This window comes from Moschus berezovskii, chromosome 8 (assembly GCF_049115385.1).
Source record: "Moschus berezovskii isolate FMDL1 chromosome 8, NW_MosBer_1.0, whole genome shotgun sequence".
In the NCBI taxonomy this organism is placed as follows: Eukaryota; Metazoa; Chordata; class Mammalia; order Artiodactyla; family Moschidae; genus Moschus; species Moschus berezovskii.
Window position 1 is genome coordinate 27736751 of NC_142467.1, and position 25786 is coordinate 27762536.

Consider the following 25786-nt stretch of genomic DNA (forward strand, 5'->3'; position numbering starts at 1 on the left):
AACAGTCTTTGGGACTCTGTGGGAGTGGGTGAGGGTGGGATGATTTGGGAGAATGGCATTGAAACATGTATGTTGTAATATGTGAAATGAATCACCAGTTCAGGGTCGATGCATGTTACAGGATGCTCAGGCTGGTGTGCGGGGATGACCCAGAGGGAGGATAAAGGGAGGAGGGAGGTGGGAGGGGGGTTCAGGAGGGGGAACTCATGTACACCCGGGTCGAATTCATGTCAATGTATGGCAAAACCAACCAATATAATATTGTAAAATAATTAGCCTCCAATTAAAAAAAAAAGAAAAGGAAAAAAAATAACAATGCATCATATTCCTAGAGCTTCCTACTTAGTGCTACATACATGGGATCTCATCTAACCCTCATACCCATGTTGAAGGGCAGGCAGGAGGTATTACCAAACCACTCTTTATACTCACTGTGTATTGCAGAAATTTTGAACAAGCAGTCAAAAGTCACAGCATCTCACATTTACTGACCTTTTAAAATACAGAGCACTAATTCATTGAGTTGTTGTAAGAATTAAAGAAATTAAAAGAATTTAAGTGCTTAACTCAACTTTGGTCACACAGTATTCAAACTAAATGTCAGTTATTATTTATCCAGTATAATAAAGTAGTAGCTAAAAAGTATGGTCTTTGGAATAAAATGATCCTACATTCAAAATCATAGCTTTGTCTTCAGGCAAGTTATCTAATATCTCTAGGTCTGATCTCCCTAATCTATAAAATAAGCATAATTTAGTGAAACATATAAAAAGAACATAAAGGGTTTACCACAATGTCTCTGCTTTTTAATACACTATCAAGGTTGGTCATAACTTTCCTTCCAAGGAGAAGGCATCTTTTAATTTCATGGCTGCAATCAGCATATATAAACCATAAAATTTTAGGGGTTGGAGCATAAGGAAGCATGGGAGCTATATCAGTTCAGTTCAGTCACTTATGTGTTCGACTCTCTGCAACCCCATGGACTGCAGCATGCCAGGCTTCCCTGTCCATCACCAACTCCTGGAGTTTGCTCAGACTCATGTCTATTGAGTCGGTGATGCCATTCAACCATCTCATTCTCTGTCAACCCCTTATTCTCTCACCTTCAATCTTTCTCAGCATCAGGGCCTTTTCAAATGAGTCAGTTCTTTGCATCAGGTGGCCACAGTATTAGAGTTTCAGCTTCAGCATCAGTCCTTCCAATGAATATTCAGGACTGATTTCCTTCAGGATGGACTGGTTGGATCTCCCTGCAGTCTAAGAGAATCACAAGTGTCTTCTCCAATACCACAGTTCAAAAGCATCAATTCTTCTGCGCTCAGCTTTCTTTATAGTCCAACTCTCACATTCACACATGACTACTGGAAAAACCACAGCTTTGACTAGACAGACCTTTGTTGGCAAAGTAATGTCTCTGCTTTTTAATATGTTGTCTATGAAGCTCCAATACTTTGGCCACCTCATGCGAAGAGTTGACTCACTGGAAAGGACTCTGATGCTGGGACAGATTGCGGGCAGGAGGAACAGGGGACGACAGAGAATGAGATGGCTGGATCGCATCACTGACTCGATGGAGGTGAGTTTGAGTGAACTGCGGGAGTTGGTGATGGACAGGGAGGCCTGGCGTGCTGTGATTCATGGGGTCGCAAAGAGTTGGACACAACTGAGCGACTGAACTGAACTGAACTGAGGTTGGTCATAGCTTTTCTTCCAAGGAGCAAGCATCTTTAATTTCATGGCTGCAGTCACCACCTGCAGTGATTTTGGAGCCCCCCAAAATAAAGTCTCTCACTGCTTCCATTATTTCCCCATCTATTTGCTATGAAGTTATGGGACCAGATGCCATGATCTTAGATTTCTAAATGTTAAGTCTTAAGCCAACTTTTTCACTCTCCTCTTTGACTTTCATCAAGAGTCTCTTTAGTTTCTGCTATAAGGGTGATATCATCTGAGTATCTGAGGTCATTGATATATCCCCCAGCAATCTTGATTCAAGCTTGTGCTTCATCCAGCCTGGCATTTCATATGATGGACTCTGTATATAAGTTAAACAAGCAGGGTGACAATATACAGTGTTGACGTACTCCTTTCCCGATTTGGAACCAGTCTGTTGTTCCACATCTGGTTCTAACTGTTGCTTCTTGACCTGCATACAGATTTCTCAGGAGGCAAGTAAGGTGGTCTGGTATTTCCATCTCTTGAAGAATTTTCCACAGTTTGTTGTGATATGGTATGCACTAATTTTTAAACTTATTTGAATATGAAACCTTTTGTAGGGTACTTATTAAGATCTCCCTTATGTAATTGTATAGAATGAAGTCTGTAAATGATACCATAAAGAATAACTTCTGTACTCAATATCATTTAACTTCAATAAACATCTGACTTTCTTCCCTCACTTATCCAAATCTCTGAGCTAGAGGCATTTTGTTCCTACCTACATATTTAGCAGCTCTTTTGAACACAGAAGCTAATGCTTTTTCTAGTCAAGGGTCATTTAAAGAAGAGCTCAAAATTAAGTTAGAGTTGCTTGAGATTTGCAATAATCCTTGCTCCTGCTCTATTAAGAACTTCCTGTCCAGGTTCTGGTAGCTAGGTCTATATGGTGTAGCCTGCTGTTTGGCCTCTTGTCTTGGTCTCTAGCACAAACTTACTTGGCTGTAACTTGCGTTTGGTTCTCTTCTTAGACACCTCTCCCAGGATCTGGAGCCCTGACTCTGAGACAAAGTTTTCATTTATAGGTCTCCTGTTCAGATACTAATTTCAGTATCTCTTAAAAGTAGTTTGCTTTTGATAAAGATAATCTACAGAGATGAGAAAGAGAGCAGCTATTAGAAGGCAAAGCATAATTTCTAGGTGGGAAGAAATGGGCTGAAATAGTTGAAGAAGTTACAGTCATTAAATGTAGATTAAATCATTTGGACAGAGCATTTTGTTAGTTGGCTAACTTTGTTAACTGACTGCTTATTTCAATAAGACTGGGACACTGACTCAATTTAGACAATTAAGTGAAAAATGACTGGGTCATTCATTTTGTTAAAATAACAAAACTAGTCCACCTAGCCACAGTGATTTCATGTCATACCAATACAATGGCATTAGTACACTTTTATTATATTAGATTTTTCAGGATGTTGAAAAAGTAAGAGCTCCTAAATTTAGAAAAAGCTGAAATGAAAATTCTTTCTCAGTTATTACATGAAAAGGCATTAATAATTTAAGCTACATGAATACAGTGTTAATTTAGATACATACTGTGTCATTGTATATTTATAGAAAATAATTTTGCAATGTTTTTATTTATACTCAGAATTTTATCTGATGATATTAATAAAGCATACATAAGGATGAAAATAATTTCATAGTTTCTATAGTCTTGGCCAGCTGGTTCATTTTGTTTAATATGTGAAATTAAAAGGATATACCAAACAATCCTACAAATCATAATTTCAAGTGATGTAAGATAGTAAATAGCAAGACGTGTACAGCACATGGTTATACTGAATAATAACTCTTAGTATTGATGCTATTCGACAGAACAGGATGAGGGTTCCCCAAGTGAAACCATACTGAGTGGATTAGTCACACTCAAATTTTTAATGAATATTTATCAGTATATACCAGACTCAAGGATTTCAGAGTCCTATTAAAAGGAGGAAATCATCAAAAGATCTAAAAATATTCCTGAAAAAAAAAAAAACTTCATATTGACCAAAGGGAAAAAAAAAAGGCAAAACGTCAGTACAATTCTACACCTCAAGACCTCAAGACTGCTAATACATGCCAAATTAAACTATTATCCCTGTGAGTACTCTACATAAGTTTCAGTATGCTTTCAATTTTCTAGTTTCCTGTGTTTCAAAAGAATGAGTTTTATTATTGGGAATCCAAAACTGTACAACATTTAGTAGTTTGAAAGCAGAGCTAAAAAAATGAAAACAAAATGAAGTATAATAGCTTTATATAATTTAAGTGACTATATGTAAGAAGACACTGTAATGACTGAACTATCAGAGATGTATAATGAATTTAATATTTCAATAGCTCAAAAAGCAAAAATCAAGGGAACCCAAGAAGAAAAGTCCTCTGTGATGTGAGAAACAGAAATGCTATCATATATATGAGAAAAAGCCGAATTTTTAACCAGGTTGCTTGGACTGGCCTCTGAGTAGCCCCAGCCTCATTGTCCTCCCTCTGTTCCATGCTGCCTCCATTTCCACAGCACTCACATGGTCCCCCTTATGTGCAGGCTCACAGGCTTTCTCCGCCTAAACCTCTGCTCTCGACTCCACTCCTGTACCCTGCATATCTATGAATAAGGTTTGTTTTCTCTCACGTAGACCAAGCTTTATGACATCAGGGCTGTATCTAGTTTGCTCAGCATGTAAACATAAAAGAAAGATACACGAATGGATGAATCAATGAGTGTGGGCAAGTCATAGTCAAAATTATTTATTCTCAACAAAAAACTGTATCTACTATGCATTTCCTTAGACAATGTGAAATCATGTGGTAGTCACAGAATGAATGCAAAATCTACTGAGTGGCTACTGCAGGAGATATAGAGGAAATACCATTGCGACGGACTGACAAAAATGTTTGAAATACTGCAGATGCTTAAAATTGAAAACAAGTAATGAAGTCAGGCTTCCCAGCTAAGTTTAGTCGGATATAAGGGTTAATTATGCCATGGTAATGCGACCATAAACACAAAACCCAACGATAAATAGACAGACAAAACAGTACCACTATTAACTGCACAATGGATACTTTTATGTAAGAAATTTGAAAGCTCTCTCCTGTCAGGCTCAGTTTCCTCAGGATACAGATTGTGCCCGTCTCGGCATCCTCTTTGTCTATATCAGAATCCTAAACTTCATGCTCTCAGGATTCCTTTATACTTTCAAAAGTTTTTGAGGACTTCAACAATTTTTATTCACGTGGAATATATTTGCCATATTCAGAATAAAAACTGAGAAAAATGTAAATTATATAAGAAATAATTTAAAAATAATAAACCCAGTATATGTAATAACATATTCTTCATAAAAATCATTACATTTCCCAAACAAAAATTTTGTGAGGGCAATGTTTCACAAATCTGTTTGATGCAGACATTTTGCCTCAATGAAATGCTCATTATCCTAACATCTCAATTCATGACAACCAATCTGGGATGTTTACTGAAGGAGGACAGTCTGAACCAAAAAGTGAAACACAGCACAAATTCAGTGTATAATTCCAAAATCTGAGAGAAATAAGTAGATGACTAGAAAGAGACATTTTATTTGAAAAAATATCAAGCAGAATCAAATCAAGTGGCTAAGTTGAATGTTCTGAGTCTCTTCAAAACAGTAAATTAGATCAAAATACTTTAGTGAACACAAGCTGGATTCTAATATTTTTTAGTACCCTACATGCCATTTCTCCTAGAGAAGGGCACGGCAACCCACTCCAGTATTTTTGCCTGGAGAAACGGACAGAGAAGCCTGGTGGGCTACAGTCCATGGGGTTGCCAAGTGTCGGACATGACTGAATGACTAAGCATGCCACTTCTAATTAACCCATAAAAACCACAAGAAAAAAATTTGCTATATTTTTAGCACATCTGCTCTAAATATTAATAGGAATTAACTAAATACCAGAGAAAATGTATTAATCCAAACACTTTACAATCTCCAAGATCATTATTTTTGTTCGAAAAATAGCCTGCAGTAAGTTCAGAAATAAAAAGATAATTTGAAGACTATGTAGCTTGTTTTAATGTCACCTCACTACTTAGCAAAGAATAAGATGACTTACTTTTCCTTTTCTTGAAGCTGTTGCTCCTGAGAGGCCATTTTAGGTTCTGTCCCCAGATTTTTTTGCATCCGCTGCCTCCTCTTTCTACTTGGTGCAATATCAGGGATATCAGGGCTTGAAATAATGGAATCATCTCTTCTTACAGTAGCTAAAATAAAATCACATAAAAATTATGCATTTTTTTGAGTACAGTATCAATTCGCTGCTTTAGCACCCATATAAAGTGACAAATTAAAATTGAGCGAAACTACTTTTTATAAATTTATTCAGATCTCTTATCTTTGACAAAGAACTTACAAATAGGGAAAAGACAGTCTCTTCAATAAGTGGTACTGGGAGAACTGGACAGCTATGTGTAAAAGAATGAAATTAGAACACTTCCGAACACCATACACAAAGATAAACTCAAAATAGATTAAAGACATAAATGTAAGACCAGAAACTATAAAACTCTTAGAGGAATACATAGGCAGAACCACTCTCTGAAATAAATCATAGTGAGATCCTCTATGACACACCTCTTAGAGTAATGGAAATAAAAACAAAAATAAACAAGTGGAACCTAATTAAATTTAAAAGCTTTTACATAGCAAAGGAAACTATAAACAAGGTGAAAAGACAACCCTTAGAATGGAAGAAAATAATAGCAAATGAAACAACTGACAAAGGATTAACTTCCAAAACATACAAGCAGCTCAAACAACTCAATACCAGGAAAGCAAACAACCCAATCAAAAAGTGGGCAAAAGACCGAAACAGAAATTTCTCCAAAGAAGACAAACAGATGGCTAACAAACACATGAAAAGATGCTGAAAAGATGTTCAACATTGCTCATTATTACAGAAATGAAAATGAAAACTACAATGAGATATCACCTCACACTGGTCAGCATGGCCATCATCAAAAAAATCTACAAACAATAAATGCTGAGGAGGGTGTGAGGAAAAAGGAAACTTCTTGCGCTGTTGGTGGGAACGTAAATTGATACAGCCACTATGGAACACAATATGGGGATTCCTTAAAAAACTAGGAAAACTAGCATGCTGCTGCTGCTGCTGCTAAGTCACTTCAGTCGTGTCCGACTCTGTGTGACCCCATAGATGGAAGCCCACCAGGCTCCCCCTTCCCTGGGATTCTCCAGGCAAGAACACTGGAGTGGGTTGCCATTTCCTTCTCCAATGTGTGAAAGTGAAATGTGAAAGTAAAGTCGCTCAGTCGTGTCTGACCCTTAGCGACCCCATGGACTGCAGCCTACGAGGCTCCTCCATCCATGGGATTTTCTAGGCAAGAGTACTGGAGTGGCTTGCCATATGACCCAGCAATTTCACTGCTAGGCATATACCCTGAGGAAACCAAAACTGAAAAAGACACATGTACCCCAATGTTCACTGCAGCACTATTTATAATAGCTAGGATGTGGAAGCAACCTAGATGCCTATCAACAGATGAATGGTTAAAGAAGCTTTGGTACATGTATACAATGGAATATTACCTGGTCATAAATAGGAACACATTTAAGTCAGTTGTAACAGGGTGAATGAACCTAAAACCTATTATACACAGTGAAGTAAAAGTCAGAAAGAAAAAAATAAGCATCGTATATTAACACATGTACATGGAATCTAGAAAGATGGTACTGATGAACCTATTTGCAGGGTAGCAGTGGAGACGTAGACAGAGAGAACAGACTTATGGACACACAAGTGGGGAGAAGAAGGACAGGGTGGGATGAATGGAGAAAGTAACATGGAAACAGATACACTATCATAAAATAGAGAGCCAATGGAAATTTTCTGTATGACTCAGATAACTCAAATCGGAGCTCTGTAACAACCTAGAGAGGTGGGATGTGGTGGGAGGCGGAAGGCAGGTTAAACAGGGAGGGAACACAGGTATACCTATGGCTGATTCATGTTGACGTATAGCGGAAACCAACACAATATTGTAAAGCAATCATTCTTCAATTAAAACTAAATAAAAAAGAGATTATTCAATTTGATGCAATGAGTAGTTAGTATGTAATATTTCAATACCAATATAAAACTTAAAATATATTGTATACATGGAACAAGTTGATCAAAATGGTCTTTGCCTATCTTAAGCAACAACCTTCTGAAACGCATAGATAAAAGTGAATTAGAGGCACCTCTAAAGAAGTTGGGAGGAGATACTGCTACAGGGATAATGAATCAAACTGATAGGAAAACAAGAATTATCAGCAGGAATGGGGACTTCCATTAGTGATCTAGAGATAATTTTCATAAACTTCTCAGCCAACTGTAGGGAAAAAAATACAAGAAAAATGGAAGAAAGTATTAACATATTGCTAATGCAGCTAACCCACTAAATTACCCTAAAAAATGTTTGATATACATGAAATAGAAGCAACAAAAGAAATATGCTTGCTTTACATTCCATTTTTCTCTATGAACAACTTAATTGCAAAGAGCTTAAGGGGAATTCAGAATATTCTTTCACTCAGTACATATTATATTCTGCTATCACACATTTTTCTGTAAAATAAAAGAGCTCCTTGTTATTGATAAATAATGAACAATATCAACATAATTTTGACTCTGGATTGTCCTGTTGGTTCATATGATTTTTTCCCCAGCTTGTTAATGTTTTAAAGTGATCAGGAGCAAGCTTCCATCCCAATGAAAAAGAAAATCTTAGCAATGTATAAAAGCCTTAAAAAGTATAAATGAGGGCTAAAAATCCTATACAAGTCTATATCACTTTAGCACTAAAAAGGGGCTGGTTTAGAGAAGTCAAGAACCCGACACTTTTCAAAAGTCCATTCTAAAGGAGATCAATCCTGGGTGTTCATTGGAAGGACTGATGCTAAAGCTGAAACTCCAATACTTTGGCCCCCTCATGCGATGAGCTGACTCATTGGAAAAGACTCTGATCCTGGGAGTGATTGGGGGTGGGAGGAGACAGGGATGACAGAGAATGAGATGGCTGGATGGCATCACTGACTCTGTGGACATGAGTTTGAGTGAACTCCGGGAGTTGGTGATGGACAGGGAGGCCTGGCGTGCTGTGATTCATGGGGTCGCAAAGAGTCGGACACGACTAAGCGACTGAACTGAACTGAACTGAATTGGGAGTAAAGAAAGATAAACTTAAAAAAAATGTTTCTCTGAACATATTCCAGCTGAATGATTCCTTTATTCTTATAAAGCTATGAGGTGACTAAGGAAGATAATTCTGGTTTCCTGATTTCCTACCTAGTCAGCTCTCATAAAAGGGATTAATCAACTGCATAAGCAATCAACAAACTACAATCTTGCCCACAAGTAAAACTAGCAAAAGTGTCAGAGGATGTTTCAACTGTAGATAGACTTGTAAAATGGAGAAAGATCTCATTTAATTACATGTTGGACATTTATGAGGAAAGAATGTTAAGTTTAAATTAAAACATAAGGTGGATTTTTTAAAAATAAAGTTACATAAAAGTTTTGCCATTAATTCCAAAACTCCAGATAACAACTTACACTTTGGCACTCAACAGGATATTTTATATGTTGAATGGCTATATTATTTTTATAATGCCAAGAATTTACCTTAAAATGCAATGTGATTAAAGGTGTGTATTAGTAAGAGTGTTGCATCTACGAAAGAATCACAGACCAGGAACAATTTTGTGGGATTTTAATAATAAAGTCCAGATACTTGAGGGGCTACTAGAGGCACCTTTGTTTGCATGTCAATAACTGATGACAAAAATGTGTATCTATTGGTGAAAACAAGGCATGAAAACAAGCATGATGAATACTGCATATGAGCTCTCATGAGTAAAATTAGAGGCATTTTACATACACAGATTGGCTAAAGCATTTTAGAGATACTCCCCTCCATTTTATGGACAGGTTATAAGAATTTAATGAGGTCTGTTTATTCTTAGAGATTATGTACTGTCCTAAATCTTCAAGTAGTTTTCTGTCTAGTTGTGACTTCTGGATGATTATAGTTGTCTGATGCCATGAAAACCTGCCATTCCTACCTCAGGAATCTTTATATTTGTCAAAAGTGAAGGTTTGATATGAGTGGGTGACTGGGACAACTTCAAGGACATACAGCTGGGACTTCAAGCTTATAGAACAGGTTAATGAATTATTTTATACTTGCTAGTAAATGGTTAGTTGACAACTGTATATGTGGGAAAACCTAATCTGATAAGTTACTATCATTATTTCTACAGTTTAAACTTCTTGATGACGAACATGATGTATCACAAAGAACTTGAGTTCTGTATAACCAAGAGTTTTAGTTCAGTTCACTGCTCCATTTTTATACATTTCTCTTCATAATTACAATGTAGATCACTGGAACACTGCCATAAGGAAAAAGGGCTACCATATAAACTTATTTACTGATTAAACCAAATGTATCCTTCTTTTGGTTTGTTTTTGCACCATGAGAATCAGCTTTCCCTTCAGTTTATTACATACATGAGTGTGTGCTCAGTCATGTCCAACTCTTTGTGAACCTTTGGACTGTGGCCCACCAGGCTGCTCTGTCCATGGAATTTTCCAGGCAAGAATACTGGAGTGGGTTGCCATTTCCTTATCCAGCACATCTTCCTGACCCAGGGATTGAACCCAAGTCTCTTGAGTCTCCTGCATTAGCAGCTGGATTCTTCACCAGTGTGCCACCTGGGAAGCCCATATTATTTATAGCTTTACATATTTTAAGGGTGACAAAGTCTTCACTTACAAGCTTTACATCCCATTTTTAAGGGAAAAAAATCAATTTACATGAAGTTTACCTAATACATACTCATTTTAGCTGCGAGGAAGAATCTGAATAGTTGGAAAGCATGACAAATGTTAAAAGGGAAATGAGAAGAAATGTGACCCATACAGAAGAATGTTCATGAGAGAAAAAGATGCAGGAAATGAGATTGGTTAAGTATGAGATGCAGGGAAGGACTGGATGAAAAAAAAGATACAGAGATACACTCAATAAATTTGCAAGCTTTCAAATACGGGCAGAGTTTGATATTGACTGAAGAGTTGTTTTTTTTTCCTGAGATTCCACACCCAGAATTCTCAGTTTTTAATATTAGCATCAGTTTCTTTGTCACAACAATGTGTCTTTCACTATTTCAAGGAAATAAAGAAAAAAAAAAAACTATTGCCAATTAACTTATTATGGCTGAAATAGTGAGTGGGAAAGTTGTGGGATGAATTTCAAGTTCTAATTGGGTTCACTGCATCTAGAAAATGAGGAATCTTTATACAAGCTTGGGTATTGTGAAAGGTGGCTCCACAGAAGGTCACACTTCTTGTCTGACAGAAGTACTGCAGGAGCTTGGCAGCAGGAGTTCAGACATGAGAATGCCTCAGAGTTGGCCTTCCTGGGTTCTCTCAAGGGCAAAATAAAATGACACTGTTGGTTAAACTGCTTAAGCCCCACGAGTTAAACTATCTGGTAAACTTCTATTACTGACCAGAGACATATTAATACATCTTCTGTCACCCGAACATTATTGACTGGAGATGTTTCAATATTCACTTAGGTAACATATAGCTGGTCACAGGTGTTAGTTTCTGCAAAAATCCCTGGGTCAATAATGTGTTGTCTTTGATGGTTAAACATCTAAATCTCAATGCTTTTAAAAATAATTTTTTAGGTTTATAATTCATTTTATTAGGAATTCATTATTATCTCATAGCTATGGACATTTCCCCCTTCTTCCTAATACACATTACTTCACACATCTATGGAACTCTAATGGAGACTGGCACCAGAGATTCCCGTCTCCCTCCAAACATATACGTCTACCTAGAGCCCCTGAACCCACCTCCTCCCCTCAGAATTAATGTCTTGAGGCATGTTAGTGACGACAATGACTGCTTTGCTCTTAATTATTGAATGAAGGAGGCTCTGATCTTCAGGCCCTTTGACCATGAAAAAAAATATGTGCTATTTTCAATATGCCATGTTCAAACAAAAAACTTCGAGTGATTCCCCATCACCTATAAAATAAAGTCCTAACATCCTCAGTTCAGTTCAGTTCAGTTCAGTCGCTCAGTCATGTCCAACTCTCTGCGACCCCATGAATCACAGCACGCCAGGCCTCCCTGTCCATCACCAACTCCCAGAGTACACTCAAACTCATGACCACAGAGTCGGTGATGCCATTCAGCCATCTCATTCTCTGTCGTTCCCTTCTCCTCCTGCCCCCAACCTTTCCCAGCATCAGAGTCTTTTCCAGTGAGTCAACTCGTCGCATGAGGTGGCCAAAGCATCAGTCCTTCCAATGAACATCCAGGATTGATCTCCTTTAGAATGGACTGGTTGGATCTCCTTGCAGTATAAGGGACTCTCAAGAGTCTTCTCCAACACCACAGTTCAAAAGCATCGATTCTTCGACGATCAGCTTTCTTCACAGTCCAACTCTCACATCCATACATGAACACGGGAAAAACCATTGCCTTGACTAGATGCACCTTGGTTGGCAAAGTAATGTCTCTGCTTTTTAATATACTATCAAGGTTGGTCATAACTTTCCTTCCAAGGAGCAAGCGTCTTTTAATTTCATGGCTGCAATCAGCATCTGCAGTGATTTTGGAGCCCAAAAAAATAAAGTCTGACACTGTTTCCACTGTTTTTCCACCTATTTCCCATGAAGTGATGGGACCAGATGCCATGATCTTCATTTTCTGAATGTTGAGCTTCAAGTCAACCTTTTCACTCTCCTCTTTCACTTTCATCAAGAGGCTTTTGAGTTCCTCTTCACTTTCTGCCATAAGGGTAGTGTCATCTGCATATCTGAGATTATTGATATTTCTCCCAGCAATCTTGATTCCAGCTTGTGCTTCTTCCAGCCCAGCGTTCCTCATGATGTACTCTGCATAGAAGTTAAATAAGCAGGGTGACAATATACAACCTTGACGTACACCTTTTCCTATTTGGAACCAGTCTGTTGTTCCATGTACAGTTCTAACTGTTGCTTCCTGACCTGCATACAGGTTTCTCAAGAGGCAGGTCAGGTGGTCTGGGATTCCCATCTCTTTCAGAATGTTCCACAGGTTATTGTGATCGACACAGTCAAAGGCTTTGGCATAGTCAATGAAGCAGAAATAGATGTTTTTCTGGAACTCTCTTGCTTTCTCCATGATCCAGCGGATGTTGGCAATTTGATCTCTGGTGCCTCTGCCTTTTCTAAAACCTGCTTGAACATCTGGGAGTTCACGGTTTACATACTGCTGAAGCCGGCTAGTCCTGCATTCTAATCTCTCTACAATGAAACCCTCCTCTGCCTCTCTGACCACACCTCCCACAATCTTCTGCCTCAGTGTATAAAGAATTCCAAGGCCTCTAGGGTTCCTCCACCTTCCTTTTTCGTTCCTTACTTTCCTTGTCTTGAATGTCCTCCTATCTTCTATTGGTTCAACTATGTGTTCCCTTCCAGCACAGCTCATTTCAAGCCATTTCAGTCACTCCTAGTTTTAATAGTTTCAATCCACAGAAATCTCCCCTTCTTTATAGGGTTTATAGTTTGAACCACTCATTTTACACATGCTATCTTGTACTGTTACTCTTTTTATGTATATTTCCTCTTTCTCAAATAGATTATGAATACCTAACAGCTAGAGGCCATGTCTTACAGTTAGCTATATCTCTAATGTATTATCCAATAGTGTTATACATAAGGAATATGATGATTTGAACACTTATTCTGAAATGTGTATCTTATTTTTCAATCAAAACTCATTTACTTATGGTCCTCAGAAGTATAGAGAAAAATCCAACCAAAAGACCTGGGTCTGGATCTCTATTTCTGCCATTTACCTTGGGCATATTACAGATCTTTAAGTTCCTCTGTGAGAAAATGGATATTAACCATGATTAAATGGGGTAATATAAACTGTTTTATATATCATAGTGTCAGAAATATTTGATATCAGCAATGAGTATTACTGACAGAATGTGTGTGTCCTTACAAAATATCTGAGATTCATTTACTTTTTCAATTTAAAAGTTTATTACTATTATTTTCTATTATGTAAGTTTCAGGTATACAGCATTATAGTTCAATATCTGTAAAATGACTTTCATTTAGGTGAATCTGATGAACTTTCAGGCTATCTTCAATAGCTTCTTAGAGACATAAAAATTAAATTAAAAAAATAAAAGGTAAGATAAATTCATGGTTTTCCAAATTCAAAATAACTCAATTGTCCTAGTATTATTATTTGTTATGAACACAGAGTAGACAGCCTCCTATGGCTGTTTCCTACTATTTTATTCAGTTGGTCTTTTCATAAATGTTTATAGTCAATAAGTCATCATGCTATATTTTGAAAGATATAAAATACTGAGGGAAAAACCAAAATCCACACCTAAAAATACCACCCTATGTAAATCTGAAACCTCAAAAAATATACTCTTCCTCTCACCAAAGAAATTAACCAACCAATGTGGCTCTGTAGTTCGTCTTACTGACAGGTATGAAGATAAGCAAAAAAAAAAAAAAAAACTTAGATAAGGTCAAAAACACCATACTTCAATAAGCAGTATCTTAAAGTGACCTATCGTGAGGCAGTAAATTTCTAATGTGACCAAATAAGCACACATTATTTTCCCTCACCATTCATCAAATATCCCTTTTCATATCTGTTATCATTTTCTACCCAGTTTTCATAACCTAACCTGAACAACTGATTAACATCTTACATGGAAGGTTGATGATCTAACCTATTATCAGCAATCACTTAATAAACAGATAATTAACATTGCACTAACTCTTAAAAGTGTGTGTGTGTGTGCACATGCATGTGTGTATCCATGTGCAAAATAGACTTTTCCAAAAGTCAGGCTCCTGTTTTAGCCAGCACAGCTGGGAGTCAGATGTAATGACAAACACTTTACTACATTGGGGTAACCCAAAAGATCATCTTTGGAAATCCAACACTTTCAATGTCAGAGGCAGGGTGGGCCACTAAAGGTAAAATACAGACCCCAGAAGTATTCATAGTACAGAAAAACATGTGAGTTGAACATACTAAGTATTATTCCATATCTATAAAATAATCTAATTAAAAATGTATTTATTTTTTCACTTATTCACAAATATTCACTGCATATTTTCTATGAGTCAGGCACCATCCCAAAGGTACCATATGCATTTAAAACGTTTATAATTGAGTAGGGCAGAAAGACACAACTTTTTTGCAAGAAAGTCATAAGTTATACAATTATAGAGGAACAAATTTGAAAGTTCTAAGATAGGTACACGTTTCCAAAATTTACTGATATTTTCAAATTAATCTGTGAATTTTTAATTTCTCTTTTTCATGATGAAACACTAAGACTTGACTTCTGTATTCTTTTTTCTTTTTTTTTTCTTAGATAGGTATTACTTTCAAAAGTTTAATTGTTAGTATCAGGTGGCTCTAAAGTAAATTTCCCAAAAGAGAACACTAAAAGACCAGTTTGCTCTGAGCAAAGTGATAAGAAACGACTGGGTTTCAAAATCGTTTTACAGATATTTCAGAGTGAACTCAAACAACATATGAATTAAAACTCTAAAATTACCTTCAAAGATAGTCCTTCCTAAGGCCCCACTGTGGTGTTGGAGAAGACTCTTGAGAGTCCCTTATACTGCAAGGAGATCCAACCAGTCCATTCTAAAGGAGATCAATCCTGAATGTTCATTGGAGGGACTGATGCTAAAGCTGAAACTGCAATACTTTGGCCACCTCATGCGACGAGTTGACTCACTGGAAAAGACTCTGATGCTGGGAAAGGTTGGGGGCGGGAGGAGAAGGGGACGACAGAGAATGAGATGGCTGGATGGCATCACCGACTCTGTGGACATGAGTTTGAGTGTACTCCGGGAGTTGGTGATGGACAGGGAGGCCTGGAGTGCTGTGATTCATGGGGTCGCAGAGAGTCGGACATGACTGAGCGATTGAACTGAACTGAACTGAAGGCCCCACAACATCCTTAACAGACTTCATTACACTTTTAATAACTATATAATATTTACAAAGCTCAGTGAAGGTAGAGACTGAGTTTCTTGTGCACTACTGATAGTATGAGTACAGACAGACTAGCATGGTCTCTAATACACAATGGTTCTTCAATAAATATTAGTTCACTGGTATAAATTCTAAAATACTAATAGAGTTAATGACTTCTTAAATATCTTAAATCTATGTAAAATAATATATTGTTCATTAGCTATGATTGCCAGTCTAGTTAACGTTAAGAAAATAAAAATATTAGTGGGGAAAAGCAGTTTATGAAAGAGCAATTTTAGCCTTCAATTTATATTATTTTATGATTAAAAAATAAACACTGGAAAGCAGTTTCAATAAGATTTCAGAAAATAAAACTATAATTTTTCAGCTTTCACCAGCATTATGAAAGGGTCTCTGCCTATGACCTACATCATGAAATGTTTGGAGACAATATAAAGCTTTCATTGTTGTATAAGAGTCAGTTATGGATGTCTGTCAACTAACGACATTTTTTTTTCAGCATTTTCTTCATAGATTTAAAGCTTTTTAAATTCTTATTTTTGACGTTGGTCAACTTTTAATAAAACCTGGACATTTTATGCTTAAGGGGGTTTTATTGAACTAGTATAACTGAAAAAATGGACAAAAATAAGTGAACCATAAAAACTTTTTAATGAAATGGTACAGGAAATCTTTCAGTTCAATGTTATTTTAACAATGTATTACCAGTACATTGTCTGCATTTTGACTTTAGGTGAACTGGTTAGAACTAGGACAAGGTCACTAGTGCAACTAGGTCAAAATGAGAAGAGGATGAAAGTGAAAGTAAAGTGCTGCTTAATTACCTGGTGAACTGAGTAGGTAAAGGTCATTAATCTAGAGCATAAACCCTTTCTTTGAATATTCACAGGGGTGAGAAGGAGAACTTGACTGACGAGTTCTGTGACATGACAGACTTTCCTGTTTCATTTTGCTGCTGCTGCTGCTGCTAAGTCACTTCAGTCGTGTCCGACTCTGTGTGACCCCATAGACGGCAGCGCACCAGACTCCACCATCCTGGGATTCTCCAAGCAAGAACACTGGAGTGGGTTGCCATTTCCTTCTTCAATGCATGAAAGTAAAAAGTGAAAGTGAATTCGCTTAGTCGTGTCCGACTCTTAGCAACCCCATGGACTGCCGCCTACCAGGCTCCTCTGTCCATGGGATTTACCAGGCAAGAGTACTGGAGCGGGATGCCATTGCCTTCTCCTATTTCATTTTGCTAGAATTTACTTAATCTTAGAAAGAATTAGATAAACTTTGATACATTAACAAAAAGGATTTTATCTTCACTTGTTTAAACCCCTTTCAGTTCAGGGGCTTCCCTGGTGGCTCAGAGGGTAAAGCACCTGCCTGCAAGGCGGGAGACCTCTGTTTGATCCCTGGGTCGGCAAGACCCCTGGAGAAGGAAATGTCAACCCACTCCAGTACTCTTGCCTGGATAATTCCATGGACGGAGGAGTCGGGTAGGCTTCAGTCCACAGGGTCGCAAAGACTCGGACACGACTGAGCGATTTCACTTTCACTTTTCACTTTCAGTTCAGTCGCTCAGTCATGTTTGACTCTTTGTGAGCACACCAGGTATCCCTGTCCATCACCAAGTCCTGGAGTTTACTCAAAATCATGTTCATTGAGTTGGTGGTGCCATCCAACCATCTCATCATCTGTCGTCCCCTTCTCCTCTCTCCTTCAATCTTCAGCATCAAGGTCTTTTCAAAAGAGTCAGCTCGTCTCATCAGGTGGCCAAAGTATTGGAGTTTCAGCTTCAGTATCAGTTCTTCCAATGAACGTTGAGGATGATTTCCTTCAGGATTGACTGGTTGGATCTCCTTGTTGTCCAAGGGACTCTCAAGAGTCTTCAACACCACAGTTCAACTCTCACATCCATAAAGACTACTGAAAAAAACCATAGTCTCAACAAGACAGACTGTTGTCAAAGTAATGTCTCTGCTTTTTAATATGCTATCTAGGTTGGTCATAACTTTTCTTCCAAGGAGTAAGCGTCTTTTAATTTCATGGCTCAGTCACCATCTGCAGTAATTTTGGAGCCCCCCAAAATCAAGTCTGCCACTGTTTCCACTGTTTCTCCATCGATTTGCCATGACCTGATGGGACCGGATGCCATGATCTTTGTTTTCTGAATGTTTAGCTTTAAGCCAACTCTTTCACTTTCATCAAGAGGCTCTTTAGTTCTTCTTCGTTTTCTGCCATAAGGGTGGTGTCATCTGCATATCTGAGGTTATTGATATTTCTCCCAGCAATCTTGATTCCAGCTTGTGCTTCTTCCAGCCCAGTGTTTCTCATGATGTACTCTGCACGTAACTTAAATAAGCACGGTGACAATATACGCCTTGACATACTCCTTTTCCTATTTGGAACCAGTCCGTTGTTCCATGTCCAGTTCTAACTGTTGCTTCCTGACCTGAATACAGATTTCTCAAGAGGCAGGTCAGGTGATCTGGTATTCCCATCTCTTGAAGAATTTTCCACAGTTTGTTGTGATCCACACAGTCAAAGGCTTTGGCATAGTCAATAAAGCAGAAAGATGTTTTTCTGGAACTCTCTTGCTTTTTCCATGATCCAGCAGATGTTGGCAATTTGATCTCTGGTTCCTCTGCCTTTTCTAAAACAAGTTTGAACATCTGGAAGTTCACGGTTCACATATTGTTGAAGTCTGGCTTGGAGAATTTTGAGCATTACTTTGCTAGTATGTGAGATGAGTGCAATTGTGTGGGAGTTGGAGCATTCTTTGGCAAAACCCTTTAAACCCCTTTATGGTAAGGTAAATGCCTCTTTGGTGTAACTTAGCCTGTATGGAGTTCTTAAAGAGGCAAATATGAAGCTGAAATCCAAGGCATCCTTGTAAACTGTGGGATATTTTTCAAAAGGGAGATTCCCAGATCCATGGTGCTAGACATGTTGTGCCAACTAGCTTTCAAACCAAATGTGATTAAAGCAATACTTTCACTAAAAAGGATTAAGCAAAAATATGTACCAAATGGTCAAATAACTAAGATAACATTTATATTGAATTAATAAAATACTTCACATGGATCCTAACCTGACTCTGTTAATCACTGTCTTAATGACTTAGTGTAAATCATGTAACAATTCTATGAAGGATTTTATTTCTATTCCATAAACTCAGGTGTGGAGAAACTAGACCAAATAGTTATTCCTGGCATTAAAAAATGTCCTGGTTCTAAAATTTAAGTTACTATGCTTTTAAAAAATGATCATCTTAGTAACTGATACTATCTAAAATTTTTTTGAAAAACAAATGTGCTTATAGAGCTTTCTGAAGCACTTCTAAGTTAGTTTTAGGTTAAATATTCTACCCAAATGAGAAAATTTTTCTTCTGAAATTTCATTTCCAAACATCCATACATTCCTAAACATTTTACACTGTTTCATAATGCTTCTAGATTCTTAATTTTCCAATAAAAATCATAGTCCAAAATGCAGTACTTATGTGCAATCTCAAAAATGACAGAATGATCTTGGTTCATTTCCAAGGCAATCCATTAAACATCACAGTCATCCAAATCTCTACCCCAACTACTAATGCAAAAGAAGCTGAAGTAGAATGGTTCTTTGAAGACCTACAAGACCTTCTATAATTAACACCAGAAAAAGATGCCCTTTTCATCACAGGGGATTAAAATGCAAAAGTAGGAAGCCAAGGCACAGCTAGAGTAACAGGCAAGTTTGGCCTTGGAGTGCAAAACGAAGCAGGACAAAGACTAGCAGAGTTTCGCCAAGAGGACACACCAGTCACAACAACACCTTCTTTCAAAAACAAAAGAGACAACTTTGCACATGGGCATCACCAGACGGTCAATACCGAAAGCAGACTGGTTATATTTTTTGCAGCCAAAGATGGAGAAGTTCTATACAGTCAGCAAAAACAAGACCTGTGTCTCAGATCATGAGCTCCTTATTATGAAATTAAGGCTTAAACTGAAGAAAGTAGAAAAAAACAGAGGGCCATTCAGGTATTAATTAAATCAAACCCCTTAAGATTATACTGTGGAGGTGATGAATAGATTCAAGGAATTAGATCTGGTAGACACAAGTGCCTGAAGAACTATGGACAGAGGTTCATAACACTGTACAGGAGGTGGTGAACAAAACCACCCCCAAGAAAAAGAAAAGCAAGAAGGCAAAGTGGTTATTTGAGGAGGCCTTACAAATAGCTGAGAAGAGACAAAAAAGGCAAAGGAGAAAGGAGAAAGATACACCCAACTGAATGCAGCGTTCCAGGGAACAGCAAGGAGAGATAAGAAAGCCTTCGTAAATGAACAATGCAAAGAAATAGAGGAAAACAATAGAATGGGAAAGACTAGAGATCTCTTCAAGAAAATTAGAGAGACCAAGGGAACATTTCATGTAGGGATGAGCTCAATAAAGGACAGAAATGGTATGAACCTAACAGAAGCAGAAGAGATTAACAAGAGGTGCAACAGTACACCAAAAAACTATACACGAAAGGTCTAATGACCCAGATAACCACGATGGTATGGTCACTCACCTAGAGCCAGATGTCCTGGAGTATGAAGTCAAGAAATATTACTATGAAAAAAGCTAGTGGAGGTGACAGAATCCTAGTTGAGCTATTTCAAATCCTAAAAGATGATGCTGTTAAAGTACTGCACTTAATATGCCAGCAAATTTGGAAAACTCAGCAGTAGCCACAGGACTGGAAGAGGTCAGTGTTCATACAAATCCCAAAGAAGGGCAATGCCAAACAATGTTCAAACTACCGTACAGTTGCTCTCATTTTGCATGAGAGCAAGCTGATGCTCAAAATCCTTCAAGCTAGGCCTCAGCTGTACATGAAACGAGAACTTCTAGAAGTACAAGCTGGATTTAGAAAAAGCAGAGGAATGAGAGATCAAATTGCCAATATCCACTGGATCATACAGAAAGCAAGAGAATTCCAGAAAAACATCTACTTCTGCTTCATAACAGACAGACTAAAGTCTTTGATTGTGGGGGTCACAGAAAATTGTGGAAAATCTGAAAGAGATTGGAATACTAGATCACCTTACTGGTCTCCTTACAAATCACTATGCAGGTCGCGAAGAAACAGTTAGAACCAGACATAGAACAACAGAGTGGTTCAAAATTAGGAAAGGAGTATCTCAAGGCTGGTTATTTTCACTCTGGTTATTTAACTTAAATTCAGAGTACATCATGTGAATTTCCAGGGAGGATGAATCACAAGGAGGAATCAAGATTGCTAGAAGAAATATCAACAACCTCAATCAGATATGCAAATGATACCACTCTAATGGCAGTAAGTGAAAAGAAACTAAAGAACCTCTTGAGGCGGGTGAAATAGGAGAGTGAAAAAGCTGGCGTAACACTCAACATTCAAAATACTAAGTTCATGGCATCTGGTCCCATCATTTCATGGCAAACAGATGGGGAAACAATGATAGACTTTATTTTCTTTGGCTCCAAAATCACTGCAGACAGAGACTGTAACAGTGAAACTAACAGATACTTGCTCCTTGGTAGAAAGGCTATGACAAACTTAGACAGTGTGTTAAAAAGCAGAGACATTACTTTCCTGACAAAGGTCCATATTGCCAAAGCTGTTTTTCCAGTAGTCATGTACAGATGTGAGAGCCAGACCATAAAAGAGCCTGAGTGCTGAAGGATTGATACTTTCGAATTGCAGTGCGAAAGAAGATTCTTTTGAGTCCCTTGAACTGCAAGGAGATAAAATCAGTCAGTTCTAAAGGAAATCAATCCTGAAAATTCATTGGAAGGACTGATGCTGAAGCTGAATCTCCAATACTCTGGCCATATGCCATCTGATGCAAAGAACCAACTCATTGGAAATTACCGTAATGCTGGGAATGACTGAAGGCAAAAGGAGAAGGGGGTGACAGAGGACGAGATTGTTGGATGGCATCATTGACACAAAAGACATGAGTCTGAACAAATTCTGGGATATAGTGAAGGACAGGGAAGCCTGGCATGGTGCAGTCCATGGGGTAACATCTAGTTAGACATGACTTACCAACCACAATAATCACCGAAGTACAGAGAAAAATAAAGTAGGGGAAAACTGTTTAGGGTTTTCCTAAAGAGTGTAGATAAACTGGTATTAAATTTTATTTTAAAGACAGTGCATAAAGCAAATAATCACAGTTAAGCAAAACTACCCTTGAACATTCCTTAAACTGCCCATTAAGTTCAATAATATATAGTATATATAGTGTACAGCTGACTCATTGGAAAAGTCATTGATGCTAGGAAAGACTGAGGGCAGGAGAAGAGGTCATCAGAAGATGGGATGGTTAGACAGCATCACCAATGCAATGGACATGAACTTGGGCAAACTTCGGGATATGGTGAGGGACAGCAAGGCATGGCATGCTACAGTCCATGGGGTCACAAAGAATCGGACATGACTGGGTTACTGAACATCAAAATGATAATATTCATGTATAGCTATTTAAGAATACCATAGTATTCTTAAAGATAGTATACAATTTCATAGAGAAATTAAATTCAGAAAGAAAATTACCCAAGATTTTGAGTAATGGAAACACATTATAAATTTCATGAACGAATTATGAATTCCATTGAATACATATCAATTATGAATGGAATTATGAATGAAAAGATTCAACTTTTTTGTATTCTAGTTTAATCTTAATCTTCTATGAAATATGTATCTGTTCCTCTGATATTTTCTTAGTCAGATATCTTTACAATTCCAAATTAATTTTTCACTGTTTTCTTTCCAGGGTACATCATCAATTTACTTGCTTACCTACCTAAATAGTGATGACCATTTTTTTGTCAATAGTTCAAAACTTCAAAGTTAGTCATACTTGTTCCTAGATTTTTCACAATGGTATTTATTCTTAGCAGGCTTAACTATATCCACACCTGTAGACATACACAGTTGGCAGAACTATTTAAAAATGTAACTATCTTTGTTTTTAAACCTAAATTTGCCTAGAAAATTTAATTAAATAAGGTTAATTCTTGATGAAAGTGAAAGAGGAGAGTGAAAAGGTTGGTTTGAAGCTCAACATTCAGAAAACAAGGATCATGGCATCTGGTTCCATCACTTCATGGGAAATAGATGGAAAAACAGTGGAAACAGTGTCAGACTTTATTTTTTTGGGCTCCAAAATCACTGCAGATGCTGATTGCAGCCATGAAATTAAAAGACGCTTGCTCCTTGGAAGGAAAGTTATGACCAACCTTGATAGTATATTAAAAAGCAGAGACATTACTTTGCCAACCAAGGTCCGTCTAGTCAAGGCAATGGTTTTTCCCGTGGTCGTGTACGGATGTGAGAGTTGGACTGTGAAGAAGGCTGATCGCCGAAGAATCAATGCTTTTGAACTGTGGTGTTGGAGAAGACTCTTGAGAGTCCCTTGGACTGCAAGGAGATCCAACCAGTCCATTCTAAAGGAGATTGATCCTGGGTGTTTATTGGAGGGACTGATGCTAAAGCTGAAACTGCAATACTTTGGCCACCTCATGCGACGAGTTGACTCACTGGAAAAGACTCTGATGCTGGGAAAGGTTGGGGGCGGGAGGAGAAGGGGACGACAGAGAATGAGATGGCTGGATGGCATCACCGACTCTGTGGACATGAGTTTGAGTGAACTCCGGGAGTTGGTGATGGACAGGGAGGCCTGGCATGCTGTGATTCAATTCATGGGGTCGCGGAGAGTCGGACACGTCTGAGTGACTGAACTGAACTGAACTGAAGTATTTATATGAAGCCACTTCACCATAATTCAAAAATGACTAGTCAAAATTTAAATCTCTCAAGGTATTTTAATCATGCAAGAGGAAGTAGTGACGTGATAGCATAGTAGGCTCAGAGTTATGTATCTTACTGTCCTGAAATTCATAAAACAAGCTTTATGGACAGATGCATTTGATAGCTCACAGTGAACGATGCTGGATCCATTATCTCCAAAGAAGATTTAACTTTGGGACCAGGGACCAAGCTTGATCACTCAGAGCTTTTGTGTGGCAGAAGATTTATTACAGTGAAAAAGGACAAGAGAAAGCTTCTAACATAGACATCAGAAGGGGGATAGAGAGTGCCCCACTCACTAGCCATATCAAGGCCTTATATATTTTCACCAGACCAACTCCCACAATATATATCTTAAATTAACAAGATTAGACCTAACAATAGAAAGGTCTCACCAGACCCTCCCACAAAATATATCTTAACATAAACACTTTTAGTGAGAAGGTTCTTCTTAAGAAGAAACATGTCCTTGAGTAAGATGCATTGTTGTTATATAATCATTAGTACAGTACAGTTCAGTCGCTCAAGTCATGTCTGACTCTTTGCAACCTCATGGACTGCACCATGACAGGCTTCCCTGTGCATCAACAACTCACAGAGCTTACTCAAACTCATGTCCATTGAGTTGCTGATGCTATCCAATCATCCCATCCTCTGTCGTCCACTTCTCTCCTGCCCTCAATCTTTCCCAGCATCATGGTATTTTCAAGTGAGCCAGTTCTTCACATCAGGTGGCCAAAGTATTGGAATTTCAGCTTCAGCATCAGTCCTTCCAAAGAACAATCAGGACTGATTTCCCTTAGGATGAACTGGTTGGATCTCCTTTCAGTCCAAGGGACTCTCAAGAGTCTTCTCCAACACCACAGTTCAAAAGCATCAATTTTTTGGCACTCAACTTGCTTTATAGTCCAACTCTCACATCCATATATGATGACTGGAAAAACCTAAGCCTTGACTAGGCGGACCTTTGTCACCAAAGCAATGTCTCTGCTTTTTAAAAAGCTGTCTGCTGCTGCTGCTGCTAAGTCACTTCAGTCGGGTCCGACTCTGTGTGACCCCATAGACAGAAGCCTACCAGGCTCCCCGGTCCCTGGGATTCTCCAGGCAAGAACACTGGAGTGGGTTGCCATTTCCTTCTCCAATGTGTGAAACTAAAAAGCTGTCTAGGTTGGTCCTAACTTTCGTTCCAAGGAGTAAGTGTTTTTAAATTTCATGGCTGCAGTCACCATTTGCAGCAAGTTTGGAGTCCAAATAAATAAAGTTTCTTACTGTTTCCAATGTTTCCCCATCTATTTGCCATGAAGTGATGGGACCAGAAGCCATGATCTTAGTTTTCTGAATGTAGAGTTAAGCCAAATTTTTCACTCTCCTCTTTCGCTTTCATCAAGAGGTTCTTTAGTTCTCTTTCCATCATAAGTATGGTGTCACAAAATAGGCAAACTGTTACTATGAAGAGCTAGAAATGTTTCAGTTCAGTTCAGTTCAGTCGCTCAGTCGTGTCTGACTCTGCACCCCCATGAATCATAGCACGCCAGGCCTCCCTGTCCATCACCAACTTGCGGAGTTCTCTCAAACTCATGTCCATCAAGTCGGTGATACCATCCAACCATCTCATCCTCTGTTGTCTCCTTTTCCTCCTGCCCCCAATCCCTCCCAGCATCAGAGTCTTTTCCAGTGAGTCAACATTTCGCAGGAGGTGACCAAAGTATTGGAGTTTCAGCTTTAGCATCAGTCCTTCCAATGAACACCCAGGACTGATCTCCTTTAGAATAGACTGGTTGGATCTCCTTGCAGTCCAAGGGACTCGCAAGAGTATTCTTCAACACCACAGTTCAAAAGCATCAGTTCTTTGGCGATAAGCTTTCTTCACAGTCCAACTCTCACATCCATACATGACCACTGGAAAAACCATAGCCTTCACTAGATGGACCTTTGTTGGAAAAGTAATGTCTTTATAACATGCTATCTAGGTTGGTCATAACTTTCCTTCCAAGGAGTAAGCGTCTTTTAATTTCATGGCTGCAATCAGCATCTGCAGTGATTTTGGAGCCCCCCAAAAAATAAAGTCTGACACTGTTTCCACTGTTTCCCCATCTATTTCCCATGAAGTGATGGGACCAGATGCCATGATTTTCGTTTTCTGAATGTTAAGCTTCAAGC

At 38.2% G+C, this 25786-nt stretch overlaps 1 protein-coding gene across 4 annotated transcripts in view; it reads right to left on the reverse strand.

Annotated features, from left to right (window-relative positions):
- Positions 1-25786, reverse strand: part of XRCC4 (X-ray repair cross complementing 4) — a 298009-nt gene that overhangs the window by 95144 nt on the left and 177079 nt on the right. For all 4 annotated transcript variants that reach the window (XM_088838494.1, XM_055428747.2, XM_055428744.2 and 1 more), the window contains one exon: positions 5806-5953. In XM_088838494.1, the coding sequence (XP_088694620.1) occupies positions 5806-5953 (148 nt within the window). The remainder of the gene's footprint in view (positions 1-5805; positions 5954-25786) is intronic.